The sequence below is a fragment of the Myotis davidii genome, unplaced genomic scaffold (genome assembly GCF_000327345.1).
Source record: "Myotis davidii unplaced genomic scaffold, ASM32734v1 scaffold148, whole genome shotgun sequence".
NCBI lineage: Eukaryota > Metazoa > Chordata > Mammalia > Chiroptera > Vespertilionidae > Myotis > Myotis davidii.
Genome location: NW_006299479.1, coordinates 457,939 through 480,698, shown reverse-complemented (window position 1 = coordinate 480,698; position 22,760 = coordinate 457,939). Strand labels below are relative to the sequence as shown.

The window sequence follows — 22,760 nt, the reverse complement described above, 5'->3', positions numbered from 1 at the left end:
ACCCCACTCCAGGATTAGAACAGACAGACAGACAGACAGACAGACAGACACACAGACACACACACACACACACACACACACACACACGCACACACACACAAACACACCCTTTGGGGGAGGTCAGCTACTAAAAGCAAAGGGCAGCAGCCTTAGTTCAGTAAGTATACTTCTGATAGATGCCCAGGCTTCTGCTTCTCCCCAGGACCTACTCCCCTACTGACCAATATACACCCCACTCCAGGATTAGAACAGACACACACACACACACACACACACACACACCCTTTGGGGGAAGTCAGCTACTAAAAGCAAAGGGCAGCAGCCTTGGTTCACTAAGTATACTTCTCCTGATAGATGCCCAGGCTTCTGTCCTATGAATTGTGGGAACAGGTTTAAGAATGCCAGAGAGGAGAGGAAATGGGCATTTATTAAAAACTTACTCTAGCCCTAACCAGTTTGGCTCAGTGGATAGAGCATCGGCCTGCGGACTGAAGGGTCCCAGGTTCGATTCCAATCAAGGGCATGTACCTTGGTTGCGGGCACATCCCCAGTAGGAGGTGTGCAGGAGGCAGCTGATCGATGTTTCTCTCTCATTGATGTTTCTAACTCTGTATCCCTCTCCCTTCCTCTGTAAAAAATCAATAAAATATATTTTTAAAAAAAACTTACTCTAGCCCTAGCCGTTTGGCTCAGTGGCTGGAGCATCAGACACCACATGCTGGGGAGAACGGGGAGCAACAGGAACTCTCATACACTGCTGGTGGGAATGAAAGTGGTGTAGCCACTGTGGAAGACAGTTTGGCAGTTTCCACAGAACATACTCTTACCCTATAATCCAGTAATCTCACCACTCGGTGTTTACCTAAAGGAGATAAAAACTGTCCACACAAAACCCTGCACCCAGATGTTGGTAATAGCTTTATTCATACTTGCCAATTCTTGGAAGTGATTAAGATATCTTTTAGTGGGTGAATGGATAAATTGTGGTACGTCCAGACAATAGAGTATTTTTTTGTGTGTGTATTAATCCTCACTGGCAGGTATTTGTTCCATTGATTTTAGAGAGAGTAGAAGGGAAGGAGGAGGAGGAGAGAGGAGAGAGAGAAACATCAATGTGAGAGAGGCACAGTTGGTTCCCTCCTGCACACACCCCAACAGAGGCGGGGAACCTGCAATCCAGGTACATGCCCTTGACCGGAATTGAGCCCTTCAGTTTGCAGGCCGACACTCTAACCACTTAGCCATGCTGGCCAGGGCTAGAATATTATTTAGTACTAAAAGTAAATAAGCTATTAAGCCACCAAAAAAAAAAAAAAACCACATGGGAGAAACTTAAATGCAATTTTCCAAGAGAGGAACCAATCTGAAGAGGCTACATACTGTATGATTCCAAGTACAGTCAAACATCAGTTCTCGAATGTCTCCCATCTCCCACAATTCAGTTCTCCACCAAGTTGTTCATGGAAAAAAATGTCTCGGTTAACTTCAGTTCTCAGCCTGACAACCCCTTCATACCGATACATCAGCATGACACAAAGCATATTTCAGGCCAAAGGAGAGAATGTGCCAGTATGAGTCAGTTTACCACTAACATCTCAGGAAATTGTGCATGAGTATGAGTGCATGTGCATGAGTGTATGTGTGTGTGTGTGTGTTGCTGGCAAAAATAGACAATTCGAGTACTAATCATCAAGAGCGCTAATGTTGCTAAGCATGTGAAAGAAACGATGACCACAGGCAATTGAAGAGGTAGAAAACCTGTAGTTGATTTAGATAAACAAAAGCAGTTAGTGACAGCATTTCAGAGGCAAAAAGCAAAGATGCTACATTCCTTCTTTACAGGCACCCATCCAGTGCTGAAAGTGACGCATCTAAGGCTAGAAGAGGTGGTTCCATACATTTAAGATAAGAAGTGTTTGTTTGCCAAGCTCAGTGGTTGAGCACTGACTTGGGAGCCAGGAGGGCAATAATTGCTTGTTAAACAGCCTTCCATAACGAATCAAGTTCAAGAACCGAGGTTCCACTGTATCTGACATTCTGGAAAAGGCAAAACTATGGAGACAATAAAAAGATCAGTGGTTGCCAGGGGAGTGGGTAGGAGAGGGATGGATGGAAGAGCACAGAGGATTTTCAGGGCAGTAAAATACTCTGTAGGGTATTATAATGATGGACACATGATTATACATTTGTCCAAACCCATACAATGTGCAGCATCAAGAGTAAATCCCAAGGTACACTGTGGACTTTGGGTGATTATGATGTGTGGATGTGGGCTCATCCTTGGTGGAAAAAAAAGAAAAAAAAAGTGCCATTCTGGTAGCGATGTCGATAATGGGAGAGACTGTGCATATATGGGCGCAGGGCACATGTGAAACATCTCTGGACCTTCCTCTCAATTTTGCTGTAAACCTAAATCTGCTCTTAAAAAATACATGAGATATCTAGAAAACAAATAGTAAAATGAGATATAGAACATAATCACATGGATAACTATATTAAATATCATCAGACTAAATAAACCATTTTTGATTAAAGCAGGTGGAGATGGTTAGCCTTGCAAATTCTCAAAGAAGCTACCTTTTGTGCATATTTGGGGAAATAACTAGATGCCTATTAATGGAAGTAAACCAAGAAAGAAAAAATAAATGGCATCCAAAAAACAATGGACCCAAAGCAAGAAAAAGGCAAAAAAGAATTTGGAAGATGGTGCTAAACCTCTGGTTTGGCTGCCACCCAGCCCAGGTTGGGAGCAGGAAGCTAGAAAGCTCTGGAGAGAGGAATCCAGGAATAAAACAAAACTAATAACTTATCTGATGTTAGAATGTCTGGACATTAATTTGGTAGACATTTGACAGATCTGTTAGCCCTTTTGTGGACAAAGTGATTAGGTATATGGGAAACTAAACAAATGAAAAGCAAGGCAACTATTAACTCCAGAACAAAAGGAAAACGTTGAGCACATAACCATAAGACAGTATTTGGATCAGCATTCATCCCACAAATACTGGAGTGTCAGACTCCGTGTGAGCACTGGGCTACCTGCAATAACAGCAGATCAAGTCCCTGCTTTCACAGAGCTTACATTCTAGTGCAGCGGTTCTCAACCTGTGGGTCAAGACCCCTTTGACGGTCGAACGACCCTTTCACAGGGGTCACCTAAGACCATCCTGCATATCAGATATTTACATTACGATTCATAACAGTAGCAACATGACAGTTATGAAGGAGCCACGAAAATAATTTTATGGTTGGGTAACACCATAAGGAACTATATTTAAAGGGCCAGAAGGTTGCGATCTAGTGGGTAAAATAGATGCTTAAAAAAAAAAGAATCAATACATACTATCAGATAGTGATTCATTAAAGAAATTTAGAAGTATATATGGATTGAAAAGTGGGACACACCTGCTACTTGGCATAAAATAGGGAATAAAGAAACATCTGAGCAGAGACCCCAGTAAAGTGAAGGAGAAAGCAGTTGGCTCTCTGTGGGAAAATTGGTCTAGAAAGAACAGATAGTGCACAGCCTGGAAGCAGGAGTGGGCTGTATTTGTTGAAGCAACAGAGGGGGACCGTGTGTCGCAGCGATAGAGGGGGAGGAGAGATCAAAGAGAGAGCTCAGGTCACGTGGGGCCCTGGCAAGGACTTTGGATTTACAGAGCCATAATAATGTAACTAATGATTTCAGTAAATGTGTGTAATGTAACTCCCGTGAAGTGAAGGCAGAGGCTGTACGAGGGCTCCAGGAAGTTGACAGAGAATGCTGACAACAGTACATTAACAGATGGCAGTGTGCACGAATTAACTAGAACGATGGAGGTAATTACCAGAAGGAAAAAAACCAGGAAGAATTTGAAGTGGTTTGTGGTGGGGAGAAAGAGGGAACATGGGGCGGCTGCTTTTCATTGTAAAACTTTAAATACTATTTGGCATTTTAAAAACTGTAAGCATTTTCTAAAAGCTTGTGAAAGCGCTTGATGAAGGGTGGAAATCTCAACTGCAAATGTATCAGGCGTGAACCAGCCCTGACGATGCAGCCAGGGGCGCAGTGATGGCAGGGTGGGAGTAGGCTGTGCAGACTGCGGTGCTCTATCTTCCTAAGTGGAATGTTCTAGATCTCCATCAACTGCTATTTTTCTCCCACCTTACATTGCTTTAGGTCACCAGCGAGGCTGAAAAAAAAAAATGCACTTTCCTTCTGCATAAATAAGTATCAAAAATATAAATCTTTGTTTTACTATGGTTGCAAATACCAAAAAATTTCTATATGTGACACGGCACCAGAGTTAAGTTAGGGTTCTTCAAAATGCTGACACGCCGAGCTCAAAAGGTTCGCCATCACTGCCCTAGCCTATGCTATTGTAAACAGGATAAAAGAAACCATGCCTGAAATCTTGTGTGGAATAAGGTGGTGTTGATATAACTATTTTGACTTTTACTGAACTTGAATCATAGTGATCATATTCATTTTTGTTAGAGCTGCATCAAATCTCTAATTTTTCAAACTATATCCCAATTAGGTGAAAATGATACTGTGCATTCGTTTGCATGTCTTTAATTCCAGTGAGATTCCTTATCGATATGTTATTTGTGAATTGTGTTTGTGTCTCTGCCCGTTCTTCTATGGTATGTTCCTCATTAATTTGGAAAGGCTCTGGAAGGGAATATTACTGTGATGAGAAAACAGCTATTTGGAGTTCATTCCCAGAGTCTAGACATTTAGACAAGACCTGAGCTGAGGACTCCCGCCCCAGGTTCCGGCTTTGCTTTTCCTGGGGTGTCTTTTAAAATAACTATTCTAGCCCAGCCGGCGTGGCCCAGTGGTTGAGCATCAACCTATGAACCAGGAGATCACAATTCAGTTCTCAGTCAGGGCACATGCCCGGGTTGTGGGCTCAATCCCCAGTGTGGGGCGTGCAGGAGGCAGCCGAGCAATGATTCTCTCTCATCATTGATGTTTCTTTCTCTCTCCCTTCCTCTCTGAAACCAATTAAAAATATATATTTAAAAATAAAATAGGGAGGCAGTCTCTGTTTGGGGGGCTCAGGCAGCTGTGCTGTACGTGCCACCTTTAGAGGCTCCCTTTCCCTGAGACTTTACAGCCATTCGAGGCGAAAAGGCTCCCGACTAGAGAGGAGTGGGCGGAGGCTGTGCAGGGGCCACGGGACCACAGCTGCCTGCAGGGAAGGACCGGGGGGGTCCACTGAGTTGTTGGGCCTTTGTTTTTTCCCTTGGCTGTGGCACTGCCTACCACAATGACAAACGTGTCCTGGGTCCCCTCTTTGGAGAAGGACCATCTGTGTTGCTGGTGGGACTGGGGTCCTTGTGGAGTCGTGAGAAAAAGCAGAGACCCACAAGGGAGGGGGAGGTCTGGTGGTAAGAGTTATTTGGGTGAAAACAGAAGGCCCCAATGTCCCGTCTCTGTCTGTCCCAACGTGGAAAATCAGGGCCAGATATAGGGCCAACGTCCAGGGAGTCTGTGCCACGTTAAAGCTAGTCCAGGCCAGCCTTTCTCACCGTCGGGAGCTTAGCTCCCTTTCCGGCTACAATTGGTGCTGCTGGATCCAGGTTCCCACCTGGAGCCGGCGTTTGAAGTCGGCCGCTGTCCCCATCAACCATGTTGCTAAGGCCACATGGTTGCTAAGGAGAGAGCATGCAAACCAACTGGATGATTGCATATTCCCTGAAAATGAATGTGTGTGTGTGTGTGTATATATGTAATTTTTTAAAAATATTTTTATTGATTTCAGAGAGGAAGGGAGAGGGAGAGATAGAAACATCAGTGATGAGAGAGAATCATTAATTGGCTGTCTATTGATAGACTGCCTCCTGCACGCTCCACACTGGGGATCGAGCCATAACCCAGGCATGTTGCCCTGACCAGGAATTGAACCGTGACCTCCTGGTTCATAGGTCAAGGCTCAACCACTGAACCACACCGGCCAGGCATCCCTGGGATTATATTATCTTGGGCTTGGGAAGGACCAGGTGCTTTTTCACAATAACCAATCAACTTCCGAAGCTTTCACGGGACTCCGATGGGCCCACCCGACCAGTGATCCCTTTCCCAGGCTAGATTGACAAGCCTCTATGGCCAAGCACCTCCCCGTGGGCCATTTTGACTTCTACTGCACGTGTGCTCACCTCTCCCTGGCCCCCCAGACAACCCGGGGCCTGAGGGGGAAGGCAGGGGTGTTAATCCTTGGTGGGGCAGTACTGTGATCGCCTGGGTCGGGGGGCGCGGAGAGCTGGCTTCCTGGTGAAACTGCAGGCTCAGTGTCCCGTTCAGCTAAACCATATTTGATTCCCTTTGCTTCCTTTCTTTATTAATATTGACCCTAATGTCTACAGACTCAGCTTCTCAGCTGCAGAAAAACCGGGTGGAGCACACATGTTCCATAAGCTGAACCGTGACGCTTTGAAACAGTCTCTTACTTCTTGTTTCAAACACTGGACCAGTCTCTCCGCAAAATAGTTTTCAGACGTAGTTGGCCTCATACTGAATTCCAGAAACATTGCTTTGAATGCTTAACAGGAAAATGTGTGAATGTGGAAGTAGCTTTAAGTAGCTTTCCTTGAGTCGTTAGTTCAGTGTTTCTTTCTCCTGGTGGTCCTACCTTTATTCAGCTAATATCATCATTTTGCACAGTTTGTTGCAATCAAATCTATAAAAACCCATGCATGCAGGGCCAGGGGCGGCCCCCTTCCCTGCCGCACCCGTTCCCCTGGACGAGGGGCTCTCTGCACCAACCAGGTCCCACTGCACGCTGAGGGCCACCAGGGCGGGGGACCTGAGGCCACCTGAGGCACTGCCCTTGGTTTCAGGCAGGGCAGGACTCTGACAGGCGGTTGGTCATAACTCCACAGGTGGTAGCTTCGCCCCACTGGCTTGGCTCCTCGCCTGGTGGTCCTACCTTTATTCAGCTAATATCATTTTGCACGGTTTGTTGCAATCAAATCCATAAAAACCCATGCATGCAGGGCCAGGGGCGGCCCCCTTCCCTGCCGCACCCGTTCCCCTGGACGAGGGGCTCTCTGCACCAACCAGGTCCCACTGCACGCTGAGGGCCACCAGGGCGGGGGACCTGAGGCCACCTGAGGCACTGCCCTTGGTTTCAGGCAGGGCAGGACTCTGACAGGCGGTTGGTCATAACTCCACAGGTGGTAGCTTCGCCCCACTGGCTTGGCTCCTCGTGTTTTGATCTATAAAATACCGGTGTCCATGACTATTCCCTCCTTTATGTTTAGGAAGGCTTTTCTACCCTGAGGTCAATTAATATTTACCTCTCCTCCGCTTCCCCTCCCCCCTTCTATTTGCCAACGTTGTTCAGGCCTCACGGTGAGCATGTAACTGCTCAGCGGACACGACTTTGGTGACCTGGTGACAGGACAGACAGGCTTACTTTATGAGAATGAACGGACCCTTCTCCGTACGGCTTGTGATTTGGACTCCCCAGTCATGGTTGCATTTCCTGCCAACATACCCATGTTTTCCTCTTCAGCCACCTGACAGCTGCCCCTGTGTTTCAGGTGACCCAGGGCCCCGATGGCAAACTTCAAGGGCCACGCTCTCCCGGGGAGTTTCTTCTTGATCGTTGGGCTGTGGTGGTCAGTGAAGTACCCACTGAAGTATTTTCACCAAAACGGGAAAAGGAGACAACTGAGTCGTAATTATGAGCGACTGGAGATCATCGAGGCCGCCATCAGAACTTTATTTCCAGTCATTGGTAAGGATGGGGGCCGTGTGGTCCAGGGGATCTCCCATCACACCCAGAGCCTTCAGCCCACTCTCTGGACCCTGTGGATGGATGTCTCCACGGGCAAAGATGATAGGTAATAGTGTCAGTTGGCCACTAGACATTTCATCACAACATCTGCTGTGCACTGAACCTTGTCATATCAACAGTGAACAGTGCCTCGCATCTCAGTGCACTGTGAAAAAGTACCAAATAAATTACATCCTTTGCCCTAGAAAGATATAGGTATAGATCAGTGATGGCGAACCTTTTGAGCTCAGCGTGTCAGCATTTTGAAAAACCCTAACTTAACTCTGGTGCCGCGTCACATATAGAAATTTTTTGATCTTTGCAACCATCGTAAAACAAAGACTTATATTTTTGATATTCATTTTATATATTTAAATGCCATTTAACAAAGAAAAATCAACCAAAAAAATGAGTTCGCGTGTCACCTCTGACACATGTGTCATAGGTTCGCCATCACTGGTGTAGATTGTAGGAACAGAAGACATAATTTTTGCAAAGGACAAAACACAAAAGTAGAAAAAAACAAATTGAGAGTAAGCTCATGAATTATGAGAAAATGAAGCTGAGTTTTAGAAAAATCTTTTTTCCCCAACTGTCTCTTCTCCAGAATCTCAAGAGTAAACCCCTACTCACTGGCATATCCTCCACCCCCAAACCTCACGCAGGTAGAGAGGAGTGTAATGCTTGGGGCTGGTAAGAGGCAGCGGACGTGACTGAAAGAAGCCCACAGAGGCTGTGTGTGAGGGGTCTTCCTTTAGAGTGCCTTTCCCAACAAAACCCGCCCCCTTCCTCATCATCTATCCACTCTGCTGGGGTCCCTCGAAGAATGAGTGGTACCAATGAGGGACCTGATTTGGCAACAGCATTTGCCACTCATCATCTCTGGCCGCCAGTTTCCTGGGCGCAGCTGAAGCCAGGCCAGTGGCTTCTCTGGGAGTTGGCACAGGAACATGGCTCTGTTTCCTGGTCCAGCAGGACTTCCCCATTCACCAGCCCCTCAGGCATCAGAAAGGCTTTCTCATCTTTCTGGAGCTGAGAAGTAAACAGGGACCATATATATGGCTTACGTGGTAATATATTTATTTCCACATCAGTTTATGGCAGTGGTCGGCAAACTGCGGCTCGCGAGCCACATGCGGCTCTTTGGCCCCCCCGAGTGTGGCTCTTCCACAAAATACTGACTTCTGCGCATGGGCCACGAAGTTTCAATCGCACTGTACGTGCGCGTCCGCACGTGGTATTTTGTGGAAGAGCCACACTCAAGGGGCCAAAGAGCTGCAGTTTGCCGACCACTGGCCTAAACAAAGCCAAAGAACTGTGTCTGGGTGGAAATAATAACTTATTCACCAATTATTTCCTGAGTTCTCACTACGTGCCAGGAACTCACCGTTCTAGGTAAGGGGGTACAGTGGGGAACTACAGCTAGTCTAGAGCTCTGACAGGACTTCCCTTTCCTGAGTTGTCTTCACCAACTCCTGAATCCTTTATGCACACATTCAGACGGGGACTAGATTTGGGGAAAACAGTGTTTGGGGAGCAGGGTCCAGAATGTTCCATGGAGGAGTTATTGTATCCCCAAGAACACTCTGGGCACCAGGCATAAAGGCAAAGCTTTTGCCTTCAACGCAGGTGACAGGAGGGTTGAGAACCGAGACCCGCACTGAGGCACAGCTTGGCCACCTGGCCGTCTCCAAAGCTTGCCTCTCCTGGAACACCGTATGGGAGAAACCCCAAGCTGACGTGTAGGACACTGAAACCTAAAGCTACGGGAAGGAGCCGAGAACACAGAGCCCACTCCGTCCTACAAGCGTCCCTGGGCGTGGCTTCCATCCCTTGGGCGGACACAGGTATCGCCATCACCAGTGTCTGCTCAGATTCTATTATTTCCAACCGAATGGTTTCCTTCCAGGATTCCTTTCCCTGCTCACTTGGCAGAGGGAGCCCCAAGATTAAGTTATCTGCCACACTCTCGCTTAGGTGGCAATGCCCCAAACAAGTTTCCTGTGGACGGTGGCTGCTTAATAACTTATTCACCAATTATTTCCTGAGTTCTCACTACGTGCCAGGAACTCACCGTTCTAGATAAGGGGGTACAGTGGGGAACTACAGCTAGGCTCGAGCTCTGACAGGACTTCCCTTTCCTGAGTTGTCTTCACCAACTCCTGGATCCTTTATGCACACATTCAGACAGGGGCTGGTTTTAGGGGAAATAGTGTTTGGGGTGCAGGGTCCAGAATGTGCCATGGAGGAGTTGCTGTAGCCCCAAGAACACTCTGGGTACCAGGCATAAAGGCAAAGCTTTCGCCTTCAACGCAGGTGACAGGAGGGTTGAGAACCGAGACCCGCACTGAGGCACAGCTTGGCCACCTGGCCGTCTCCAAAGCTTGCCTCTCCTGGAACACCGTATGGGAGAAACCCCAAGCTGACGTGTAGGACACTGAAACCTAAAGCTACGGGAAGGAGCCGAGAACACAGAGCCCACTCCGTCCTACAAGCGTCCCTGGGCGTGGCTTCCATCCCTTGGGCGGACACAGGTATCGCCATCACCAGTGTCTGCTCAGATTCTATTATTTCCAACCGAATGGTTTCCTTCCAGGATTCCTTTCCCTGCTCACTTGGCAGAGGGAGCCCCAAGATTAAGTTATCTGCCACACTCTCGCTTAGGTGGCAATGCCCCAAACAAGTTTCCTGTGGACGGTGGCTGCTGCACCTCCCTCTACGTGCCCGTCCCAGGAACAGCAACTAAGACACAACATCTACACAGATTCCTCAGCAAAGACCTCCCTTTAGTCTGAAGTAGCCAAGTAGGGCCACTAAGCCACAGGCTGTGCCACCCAGATCCTGACTTCAGTCCCGCCTGGGGTTATTTTTGGCTTGTCTCCTATTGTCTTAGAGTTACTCTCCCCGCCTAATTTCCATTCTCATTTCCCTGCAGGGATCCTAGCAGAGCAGTTTGTTCCGGATGGGCCCCACCTCCACCTGTACTCGGAAAAGGAGTGGATCAAGTTGATGAACTGGCAACACAGCACCATGTATCTGTTCTTCGCCATCTCAGGAATCACTGACATGCTCACCTATCTCGTCAGTCACATGCCCTTGGGGGTGGACAGACTGGTGATGGCTGTGGCAGCGTTCAACGAAGGTAACTGAGTGGTAAGGATGGGAAAAGGGAAGAAACTGACAAGCTGTGGTTATGAGGGATCTGGGCACAGTACACAACTATCACAAACATAACCACCTTCCCCAGAAAAAATCCAAATCTCTGAACTTCAACCACCTGAGCAGGCTCAGTCCTATGCTCTGGATGGTATAGATGACATAAAGAACCCATGAAAGGCCCGGCCACTGGCTCAGCGGTTGAGCATCGACCTATGAACCAGGAGGTCATGGTTCAATTACTGGTCAGGACACATGCCTGGGTTGCGGGCTCGATCCCCAGTGGGGGACTTGCAGGACACAGCTGTTCAATGATTCTCCTTCTCTCCCCTTCATCTCTGAAATCAATAAAAAATTTTGTTTTAAAAAAGAACCCAGGAAAGCACAAGGCTTTTAGCCAAAGTCACTGGCTAGGAGGGTACAAACTCACTGCACTCCTCCCGCCCCCTCATGCGTGTGAGTGCATGTGCACACGTCCACACGGAAACACAGAACTGTCTGAAGACGGGGTGAATGTCACCACGCCAGATTATGACTCCCTGTGGTTTGGGAAGGGAAACTGCACTCCAGCCTCTACCCGGAGTGTCATTGTCTGAACTCCATCACAAATAGGAGAGCTAGGCAGATCTCCCAACGTAGCTCATGTTCAATGGGGTTGTAAAAAAAGAATCTTGTAACCCAACAACCTCACTGACTTACGTTATCTCGAGTTTTGCCTGGGTGAATGAGGGCAAAACCGAATTTCAAGTAAATACACAATATGTCACCAATCAGCAATATTTCACTTACCCATCCTGTACTGAACCCTACCATCAATTCTGTAAAAAGATAGATATATCCTTTGCTGCTTAGACCCACTTTACACACACACGATTTTTTAAAAAAATATAGTTTTATTGATTTCACAGAGAAGGGGAGAGGGATCAAAACATCATTGATGGGCTGCCTCCTGCATGCCCTCTGCTGGAGATTAAGCCTGCAACCCGGGCATATGCCTTGACCGGGAATTGAACCGTGACCTCCTGGTTCATAGGTCGACGCTCGACCACTGAGCCACGCCGGCTGGGGCGGCACACACACAGATTTCATCTGCCCATTGCTTGTCCTGTAATGTCATAGAAACTGACTTTGTGAGGGCAGAAGACCCTGGCTGAGCACATTCTATAGTGGGGCGTGCAGGGTGGTGCTGACGGAGAAACGGGCATCTCTGACGGCTGTGCCTGGCTCTGGGGCAGGTTTCCTCTTCTACCACCACGTCCACAACCGGCCGCCCCTGGACCAGTTCATCCACTCGCTGCTGCTGTGTGCCGTGTTCGGAGGAGCTCTCAGCATCTTCTTGGAGGTGATCCTTCGGGACAACATTGTGCTGGAACTTTTCCGAACCTCGCTCGTTATTCTCCAGGGCACCTGGTTCTGGCAGGTAATTATTCAAACACTGCTCCTAGCGCTGTAGGGACTGCGGGGCCCACGGGGCGTGTCCAGATGAGGTCTGACATGCTGCCCCCGGACCTGGGGAGCCTTACCCATGGATAGCCTGCTGATGCATTAAGCAGAGTCTATGGAGTGTTCACAGTGAGCAGATTAACTATTTCCCCATCTGCCCGCCCCGATGGAGGTACTGATACCATCTAAAGGCTCCACTTGCTCAACTGTTCCCCTCAAATTTGGCTGGAAATAAGCCTTTGCTAAAACCAGAATTAACCCAGCCATTTTTCTGTGCAAAACATCTTTCCCGCTAAGGCAGGAGGCAACTAATGACTAGCTGTCTTCTCTGTGTGGCCCACCAGATTGGGTTTGTGCTGTTCCCGCCCTCCGGAGGCCCGCAGTGGGACCAGGAAGATCACGCGAACCTCATGTTCATCACCATGTGCTTCTGCTGGCACTACCTGGCCGCGCTCTGCATCGTGGCCGCCAACTACTCTCTCGTTCACTGGTACGTCCCCGAGACTTCTGTCCGCGTTTTCCTTCCAACCAACCCCCTGCACCATTTTTATTTCCAGGGACCCCTTTCACAACTCACTCCTGCCACTTAACAAGTACCAGCTAAAGGCCGAATCCTGTGCTAGGTGCTCTAGACCAGTGGCCGGCAAACTCGCGAGCCACATGTGGCTCGCGAGCCGCAGGTTGCCGACCACGGCTCTATACTATGAATGCGGGTGATGGGGCTCTGAGAAGGGTAAGGGCCTGACTGGTCATAGTAACCTGGGACAGATCTGAGCTCAGGCCTGTGCTGTGACAGAAAACGCTCGGAATGAGGCCCGGGCACTGGACTGCAGTCCTGCTCTGTCCCTGTTCATTTCGAGCCCATCGCCTGTTTTCCCAGAGGCCTGGCGACAATCAGATGATTCAGCTCGCAGCTGAAGTGCTCTTCCAAGATGACAGCCAACAGTTCCCAGGCACGTGCTTTGTCCCAGGCACCGCCCGATTTAATCCTTATCACTTTATGAAATATGTAACGTTGTACAGACGGGAAAACCAAGGCTTCAGAAGACTAATGTGATCAGGGTTGCCCAATGAACAAATGGCAGCACTCCAGCCTTTAACCACAGCCAGAGAGACTGCGGGCACATGGCATTAGCTGTTGACTCAGCTGCCCCCATCTCCGTCCCTGGCTCCTGATTTCCCTACCAAAGCAGATACCACTTCACCCAGACCAAACAGAACACTACTCAAGGTCCTAGTTTCTACCAGTTCTACTGCCGGGTCAGTGCAATAATAAAAAGGGAGGCGGGAGACCCGAGTTTAGTCTCAATTACAACATTCACTATCAAATATTATTCATCACGATCCCTTTATCTACCAACGAATACCGAGAAGTCAGATATATAATCACAATATTTAAGGAAGTAAATGCTTTAAGCACCATTAGACGCCCTCACATTCTTCAGGGAAGGAATAGGGAGTTTGGGGGCTGATTTAATTCGTTACTGTGTCTCCATTTCAGCCTTCTGACCCGGTTAAAGAGGCGCAGAGAAGGAGAAGTCATTGGCATTCAGGAGCTGAAGTCAGACACCACTTACCAGAAGGCCCTGCTGAATGGCTCCGATGAGGAATGAGACGGGGCCCTCGGTCACAAACGGGGTGGCGTGTCCCCGTGAAGACTAGCTGAGTGCCACAGTCGTGGCTCATCTCCATGTTAACGCTTGCCTTGGTCTGCCCTGAAGGTGCTCTATATTTGCACCTTCTCACTTAACGGCTGAAGACTGTTGGTGCGTATCCTTCATAAAGAAAAACAAAGCAAGCCTTTACGTCTCAGGAGAGAAATCAGAGACTCTGAAGTGTCGGAACAGCACGTAGCCTCATCGACGAATCCAGGATATGAATCCAGCCAGACCCACTGCTGTAGATGACTTACCCCTTCCTTCCCTCCCAAGAAAGCAGGAACTTTCTTATTAGGAAGTAAGTGATCACAGTGCCTTTCTTTTAGAGATTCAAGTCTAGCGTGTATTTTTACAAAGTAGTCACCCACAAGTTTTGGTGTTTACACATCACTTGTTAACATCTCCTCACTAATCATGACACTAGAGTACTGCAGTACCACTGTCGGTCAGTGACAAAGTTGGGCCAAAGGTACATTTTGTTTTTAAAACCAGGAAGCTAGTTAGGGGCCCAGAGGAGAGCTGGAACTCAGATGGTCTGACTCCTCATGAGGATGCTGACAGGAAAGCTGGACAGGGAGGGAGAGAAAATGTCAGGTAGGGGAGGCCTTGACTTTAAATACTACAGCTGAAAGCAAAGGGCAAGAATCCCGCCAAGTGTCTGAAGCTGGAACTGGTAATACAATCTTGATACTCTAGTCTTGGTTCTGGTTCTTTTTTTTTTTAAAAGCTTCCTTCAACAAGGGCTTATTAAACATCTCCTTTGCACCAGGACTGGAATGGTTGTACAGATTAACTAAGTATGTGCCCAGCAAGGAATTCAGTCTAATGGGAGAACTATGCAGGCAGTTCATACGGGGTGACTGATGCCATGATGGTAAGTGAAACCACCATGACACAAAGGAGGGAGGGTAAGTAGGGAGGAGCCTGCCCATAGAAAAGGCACATTCCAGGCAGAGAGAAAAGAACATGAATGGATAAAGGTGGTTAGGACGAATCTGAAAGCTCTTACCGTAGAGACCAAATAGTACCATTCAGACTCTGAAATATATCTTGTTTCTCACGACCACCTACCGGTATACTGGAAATATATTCGTTCTTCCGAGTTGAGTGGTCTAAGGTTACTAGGTGTAGAACCAGATTTCAGTAGGACTCCAGCTAGCCTGTCTCTCGCCTTTCTCCTCTGCTACGTCACACAAATGCAGCGATCATTCCGGTGGAGCATTGAGGTGTCATTCACCTGAAGCACTGAGATCAGCACCGGGGTCATTCCCGTGGAGCACTGAGGTCAGCACCGGGGTCATTCCCGTGGAGCACTGAGGTCGTCATTCACCTGAAGCACTGAGGTCAGCCCAGGGTCATTCCCATGGAGCCTTGAGGTCAGCACCGGGGTCATTCTCGTGGAGCATTGAGGTTAGCACCGGGGTCATTCTCGTGGAGCATTGAGGTTAGCACCGGGGTCGTTCCCGTGGAGCATTGAGGTTAGCACCGGGGTCATTCTCGTGGAGCATTGAGGTTAGCACCGGGGTCGTTCCCGTGGAGCACTGGACGGCTCTGGGAGAAACTCTGCCCTCAGCACCTCCCTTGCTCAGCCAGCACTTAGAGCTGGAGGCACAGCTTCAGGAGAAGAATGAGCTCCCTGAAAACTCGGGAGTTAGTACTGAGAGGCGAGCCCATGGGTACCCTTTCAGCAGCCAGTGGGTTTGCCTGCGGAGTAAAACCCAACATCCTTTCAACCAGTACCAGAGGACTTGTTATTGGCAATGAATGTAAAACATGTCCTTTCCTCGGCGATTGGAGTTGGGAAGAAGGAACCTACTCTGGGTTTTACTTTCAAAGCAACACTCTCCATTTTGAATTAAAGGGGGTGGGGCAGCAGGCTTTAGGAAAAGGTGGTATTTTCTCCAGAGTGAGGAGCAACTATAAAACATCCAAGTCTATTCTAATGCTCCTCCCTGCATGGCTGGGACACCATCACAGAAGTGATCACCACTAACAACATTCTGGGCTACAGGGCAAACCCCTCACAACGCTACGCACCAAATCCAGTCTGAGACACATGGTCGGAATAACTCTGCCAACTCCTGTCCACCAGAGGCTCAAAGACTCAAGGCCGCCACAGGTCCTCCTGGAATTGTCCCCTGAAACACCCCTGGAGCCACCACATCTCTCATGGCCCCAGGTGTGCATCCAGGACCCATGTTTGGTGCAAATGCTGGTGACGTCACCTGAACAATTCCAAGAGGGGGTTTCCGCTGTGTACTCCACCGACAGGCTGGCCAGGACCCATCTCACTTCCCAGGGCTCAGTCCTACACTGTTCCCCTCGGATGTCAAAGTCTGCAGCCACTAAGGAGACGAGCGGTCAGGTGACTTCAGTCAATAACAGTGTGGGGTGGGGTTGGGGCTGAAGGCCAGAAGGACTTTTATGAAATCATTTATTAAACAAATTCAGAGGAAGTTTAACCAGCAGTCAATACCCAAGACAGGATTCCTCCATTTCTACCTGTTGCTCACTTAGAGCCTGTCACATGAACTTTCCGTGTGAAATGTGACTCCAGGGAGTGCCGACATGCAAATACCAAAGTATTAGGAAACAGCAGGTGCAGCCGCCTTTCCTCGGGTGAAACAGTTGTTTCTCCTCACTGCAGTCCCTGCCTCCGGCCATTTCCCATCCCTTTCTGTCCAGCCCTCCACTCCTCTCAAAAGCTCAATCCTGCCTCGGCCGATTCACCTCTGCCCTGTCATCCAGACTTCCACCCTCAGCTCTGGATCGCCCCCAAGTCTCACCATGACACATCACAGCCACTCCCTTCTTAGGAAGGCAGCAGAAAGGGCACCTGACTTAGAATCCGAGGACTGGACTGACTTCTTGGTTCTAACTCCAGCTGAAATGCGCATTTTCTCCCCGTGAGAACAGCTTAACTGTTCACAGAACTTCCTTAGGAATCCAATGAGGTGTCTGTACAACCACTGTGTCAACACCAAGCCATCGAAAGGTGTCGGCCCCTCCACAACTTGCCTGATCCATCCGAAGCAGGCCACTCCTTCCAATCCACTTCCGCACGCAGACGCCATACAGTGTCATCGCTAGCCTTCAACAGATTAAGATATCTTTTCAGTCATCTGGATCCTTCCAAGAGTTAGGGAAGCTCTGCCCCTGCAGAAAAGCTTTCCCACCCAAGCCCTGCTCCAGCACAGACGCGGCATATGTTCTTACCCCCAGTGCCTTAATTAAAGCGCCATGCCCAGCTCTCTGCCTGCAGCTGGGTGGGCCCGAGAAGCAGGAAACAGCCAGGACTAAATAACTTGCTTACCCGCACTGAGCTTTTTGTGGTTGGTGCTGTCCAGTAGGGACACCATCTCTACTTTGGAATAAAAGTCAGCAAAGTTTTACTTAAAGAACCACATAGAAAGTATTTTAGACTTGAGGACCATGTGTCATCTACTCAGTTCTGCTTCTGCTGGAACTGAAAGCAGCCATAAATAATACACAAACGAAATGGGCATGGGCTGTGTTCCAATAAAACTTTATTTACAAAAACGGGAAGCCAACCTAAGGGCGGTGGCTCACTGACTCTTGTTCTGGAGCAAAACAGAATGTAGAGTCTCTGAACTGAAATGCAGTCTGTGCTGCAAGAGCAGCGTCCCTGCTGGCATCCACCCGCCGTGCCCACCAGCCCGGGCGTGTGAGCAGGCTTGGTGAGGACAGCCAGCAGCAAAAGAACAGGCCACAGCCAGGATCCTGACACCCCCCTCTTTAAGAGGTAGTGCCCAACTAGTCCCATTTCAGGGAACCCACACACTCTCACTTCTTGTGTTTCTTTCCCATCTCAGAGCCTCTCCACGGAGTTATCCAGTCAGCCACCAACTTATTAGAATCCTGCCATTCTCACATTCTGGTCAAAAGAATGAATCCGTTTAGGGGGCTAATGCCCAAGTTTCTATTTGACAAAGACGTACAATAGGCTCTTTAAAAAAAATAAGTTACATAAGAATTTCCGGAGACAAAGCTCCTCTCCAGACCACTCGTCACGGAGAAGACCACAAGCTGAAAGGTACGAGCCGCGTACAGAATGCGGCGTAGTCGCTGTCCGCGCTCCCCCCGTAAGCCCGCTCTCGGGGAGCCTGGCTTGTGTGACACACTGACCTCACACGGCTCTGAGAGAAGCCTCCCTGGGTCGGTACGGAACAGACCTGGAGCGAGCCTTCCTCAGTGTCCTCCTCGTGGGGTGTGGCAGCAGATGGCAGCCCTGTGGCTGCCAGCCCGCCACTGGCCTCAGAGGAAGGAGGGGCCTCCCTGCTCCCTTCCTTGCGGCCTGCAGGGCGGAGCAGGCCTGGGCTCTGATGGAAGCTTCTCTCAGAGTCACTGCTGTTCGGGTGCCTGCTTAGGAGACGGAGCTGTGGTCACAACCACAGTGGAGACCGCTTTGGAGGAATTCGAGGCTGTTCCCTGTTGGAGATGGGACGCGGGGACAGTCTGGATGCGCACCTGTTCGCAAAGAGAACGTCCGGTCAGCAGCTTGCAAACAAAGGCAAGGAGAGAAGCCGGTGTGGCCCGCAGTGCGCCCTGGCCTCACCTGTGTGGCCTGGCCCTGCTGCTGGAGCTGCTGCAGCTGCTGGGCAGTGAGGAAGCTCACGGGCTTGTTGCCAGCTATGAGCTTGGTGCCCGCTGGCATGGTGGTGAGGATGATGTTGCGGCCCAACCCACTGAGGCTGTGGACGGAAAGCAGGATAGGGCGTTAGCTCCCGCCAGAATCAGGCCACGCACTAAAGGAAACCAGGGGGGCCTGGGGCCTGTGAAAATCCCAGCATTCTGGACTGAAGTGGAAACTAGCGGATGAGACGTTTGTTCCACCTTCCATGCGTCCCACGACGAGATAAGAGCGAGCCCAAGGCCCCCAGTGCTTTGGCTAAAATGACCCTGAGATCCAGACCTTGATCAGCGGGAGTAACGAACAAGGCCCCGGGGAGGCGTGCGCTTTTGTCAAGAATCCCCTGCCCCACACAGCTGCCTTGAGGCCATCAGAACGATCCCATCACACGCTTTCTCCCTGTCCCGTTTCACTCAGGGCCACGGGCAGCCCAGGTTCCAACAGGCCCTCCTCCTCCTGAGTGACCACACCACCAGGCTCAGAAAACGTGAGGCCTTCCCAGCAGCCGCAGTCGAAACTGCTGCCTGAGCCGTGTCAGTGGCGACCCATGACGCACTCCTGTCCCCTTCCTTGCTTTTTCTTCATAGTGCACCTTACCGCCCACATAGTATTTCGCTCCCCTCTTGAAGCCAGCATGGACTTCTGTCTCTCTCAATCACTGCTAGATCCCCCACACCTAAAACAATACTAGCTGCTCAATACGCCTCGCTGAGCACAACAAAGGAGAGGTACCCAGGGTGAGCCCCAGGAAACCAGCACCCGGAAGCCCTGTCCTCCCTCCCGATGGCACTTACTTGGCTCCCAGGTTGCCTTTGATGATGGGGGCTGTGACCACACTCTTGCCCTTCATAGGCTGGCTGATCACAGAGAGCGGGACTGTGATCCGCGTCGGCAGCTTCCCCTAGAGAGAAGGAGGAGCCAGTGTATGGGACACGGATGAGAAGACCAGCGTCTCCTCCAGGGCTGAGCCCAGGAGCCAGCGCCAGAGGCTCTCGTCGCCTGGGCTCTGCGGGCTCCAGCGTTCCTGAGGTGCGGCCCAGGGAGGCCTCATGAAACCAGTCACATCCAGTAGTTCAGGGCTCCTGCGCTACACTGAGGGGCCACCTGATCGCTAGCATCTCTTCCATGCTGCCTACAGCAGCAGTCACCACACACAATGCCGTCAGGATTGTGTGTGTTCCTCACCCCCAAAGGAGGATGTGTGTTCACTTCCGCACAGAGAGAGCCGAGCTCCTAGGGCAGTGATGGCGGACCTTTTTGAGCTCGGCGTGTCAGCATTTTGAAAAACCCTAACTTGACTCTGGTGCCGTGTCACGTATAGACATTTTTTGATCTTTGCAACCATAGTAAAACAAAGATTTATATTTTTGATGTGTATTTTATATATTTAAATGCCATTTAACAAAGAAAAATCAACTAAAAAAATGAGTCCGCGTGTCACCTCTGACACGCGTGTCATAGGTTCGCCATCACCGTCCTAGAGGGTAGGCCTTCCTCATCTGCGGAGCCCCGAGCGTGGCGCTCAGCAGCTGTCGGAGGCAGTGGGAGCGGGGACAGGGGCACTTGGAGTTCACACAGCAGGTGCACAGCTGCTGCTTCGCTGGAACACGGCAGGGCGTGCCCTGGGGGGACGGCCACATTCTCCAGGTGCCTTCCGCTTCCGCCAGAGATAAAGAGGTCAGCGAAGGACACCAGTAACAAACTCAGCCTCGTGAAAAGCCCAGCCCAAAGCTGATAAAGCCCAAGGGGAACTAAAAGGCTGAGAAGGCCTGTCTGGGCGTTCGGATGGCTAAGGTTCGGTCACTGCATCCCCTGTTTTTAGGCTGCCTGGCTTCTTAGCCCTTGGTGGGCCATAAAATTTACATTCAGTAAATCTGATTTTTAAAAATGATTCAAGCCTGGCTGGCGTGGCTCAGTGGTTGAGCGCTGACCTATGAAGCAGGAGGTCACGGTTCAATTCCCAGTCAGGGCACAGGCCCGGGTTGCGGGCTTGCCCAATGGGGGCGTGCAGGAGGCAGCCGATCAATGATTCTCTCTTATCACTGATGTTTCTCTCTCTTCTTCTCCCTTCCTCTCTGATATCAATAAAAACATATTTTTAAGAAATGATTCAAGAGGGGTGGTCTGCTAGGCTGCTAAGAAAAGGCATTGGATGTCCTGTGGGCCAGCTGGTCCTAAAGTCGGGCACTCAGGGTAGCCCACTGGAAAGCGCTGAAAGGTGTCAATAGGCAGCAGAATGGCGCCTCCGGTGGACTGACTTGTGGTTTTAGTTTCTTCAAGTCGTAGTTGCTTAAAGACATGTCAGGCCACCAGTGCACCAACCGGAAATGTCCCTTCCTGAGCGAGCCTCCTGACAGCTGACTAGACAGGGGAGAGGCAACACTTCCTGCCCCACTGGGTGCTCTCTGGTCCACAGCGAGGGGCAGAGGCAGGTTTACGGTTGTGAGCACGCCCAACAGTCCATTCTGGTACATTATGTATTAATTACTGTATCCTCTTCCATACAAACAACTGCAAACCTCCTCCTGCCCAACCCTGGTTTTCACCCCGATCAATGATAACAGGGTAGATGCCACCTGGTAGCTTTCCCTTGATACGAGAAGGATTCAAGGGAAACAAAAGTGGGTCAAGTCAGCGATTCCTTTCCTCCTTCTAACTTCTGAGATATGAGAACCTAGATATTTCCTTTGAAGCCACTCTACGTATCAGGGTGTATTGGCTGGTGGTTGTACTAAAGTATATGTCCTCCTTCCTCCTACTTCCATCACTCTACTCTGGCTTTTACCCCAATTATTGAGGTTTTACTACACAGCTTGTTTAGAAAAGGGAAACTATGTTTTACTCTGCCCACATAACATATACTATAGTGCTCCTGATCTAGAAGCTGAATGGACACAGAAGCATCCAGAAACACACCTATGCTGACACGAGAATTTGGTTTAGGATAAATGTAGCACTTCAAGTTAATGGGAAGCAATAAATCAGTGATGTTGGAATAATGTGAAAAACATAAAATGAGATCTCTACCACAGGCTATTCACAAAATTATATTTCAAATGAATGATCAGCTATACCTTTCTTAAAACTCTGAAAATATTTTATGAAAATACAAGCTAATATCTTTATAACCCTGAGGTAAGAAAGGCAAAAGACATAAAACCCAGGAACCATAAAAGGTATGTTGATAGACAGATCTTATCAGATAAAATACCTGTAAAGCAAAAGGCTCCAAAGGCAAGGTTAAAAAGTGACAGAGGGACCCCAGCTAGTGTGGCTTAGAGGCTGAGTATCGACCCATGAGCCAGGTCACTGGTTCGATTCCCGGGCAGGACACATGCCCAGTTGTGGGCTCGATCCCCAAGAGGGGGCGTGCAGGAGGCAGCTGATCAATGATTTTCTCTCACTGATGTTTCTCTCTCTATCCCTCTCCCTTCTTCTTTCTCTAAAAAAATCAATAAAAAATTTTTTTTAAATGACCGAGGGGGAAAAAATACTTTCCACACAGAACTAAAACCCAGAAGATAGAAAGGCTCTAAAAAAATCAATAAAAACATTTTTTTTAAATGACCGAGGGGAAAAAATACTTTCCACACACAGAACTAAAACCCAGAAGCTAGAAAGCGTCACTCAAACTATGAAAAAACAGAAAACTCCAAAGAAAACTGGCAAAGATTTATCTACTGCTGGAGAGCACAGCCATCCGCACAGGCCTGGATGCTCAATCTCACTACAGACCAGGGAAACAAAACAGAAACAGGACTCTCTCAGGAGTAAGAGAGCCACATACGGTTCAAACAAGTGCCACCCGGCCCTGGGGAAGCCAGGAGACTTGCTGGCTGGACAGAGAGCTGCGATGGCCTTTTGGGTAGCACAACTGGAGTATCAAAACTTCCCGTGCGTGTACCGCCGTGGCCGGGCTAGCCCCTCGGCTCCAGAAATCCTTCTACGTGATCACATATGCACCCCCAAGCATTCGCTGTCGCGCTGGTTTTAATAATGAAAATGCTCTCTTTAGTAGAAGCGTGATTAAAACACATCCCTTCTAGGGACTACCAGGTGTCATAAAAAAGGGTGCGGTCATTATCC

General features: G+C 49.3%; 2 protein-coding genes across 5 annotated transcripts in view; one reads left to right on the top strand and one right to left on the bottom strand.

The window, feature by feature from the left end:
* TMEM45B (transmembrane protein 45B) overlaps nucleotides 1–17,421 on the top strand; it is a 36,714-nt gene extending 19,293 nt beyond the window's left edge. For 2 of the 4 annotated variants that reach the window (XM_006775033.2, XM_015571345.1), the window contains exons 2-6: nucleotides 7,531–7,727; nucleotides 10,702–10,908; nucleotides 12,158–12,342; nucleotides 12,710–12,855; nucleotides 13,867–17,421. In XM_006775033.2, coding sequence (XP_006775096.1) covers nucleotides 7,547–7,727; nucleotides 10,702–10,908; nucleotides 12,158–12,342; nucleotides 12,710–12,855; nucleotides 13,867–13,978 — 831 coding nt within the window. In that variant the 5' untranslated portion in view covers nucleotides 7,531–7,546 and the 3' untranslated portion in view covers nucleotides 13,979–17,421. Of the gene's footprint in view, nucleotides 1–7,502; nucleotides 7,728–10,701; nucleotides 10,909–12,157; nucleotides 12,343–12,709; nucleotides 12,856–13,866 lie in introns of all 4 variants that reach the window. The other 2 variants (XR_001515777.1, XM_015571344.1) reach the window with 2 other exon arrangements.
* A 111-nt stretch (nucleotides 17,422–17,532) lies between these two features.
* NFRKB (nuclear factor related to kappaB binding protein) overlaps nucleotides 17,533–22,760 on the bottom strand; it is a 32,186-nt gene continuing 26,958 nt past the window's right edge. Inside the window, 3 exon segments of the mRNA XM_015571329.1 lie at nucleotides 17,533–18,511; nucleotides 18,600–18,735; nucleotides 19,469–19,575. Of these exon segments, the coding sequence (XP_015426815.1) occupies nucleotides 18,386–18,511; nucleotides 18,600–18,735; nucleotides 19,469–19,575 (369 nt within the window). The 3' untranslated portion in view covers nucleotides 17,533–18,385.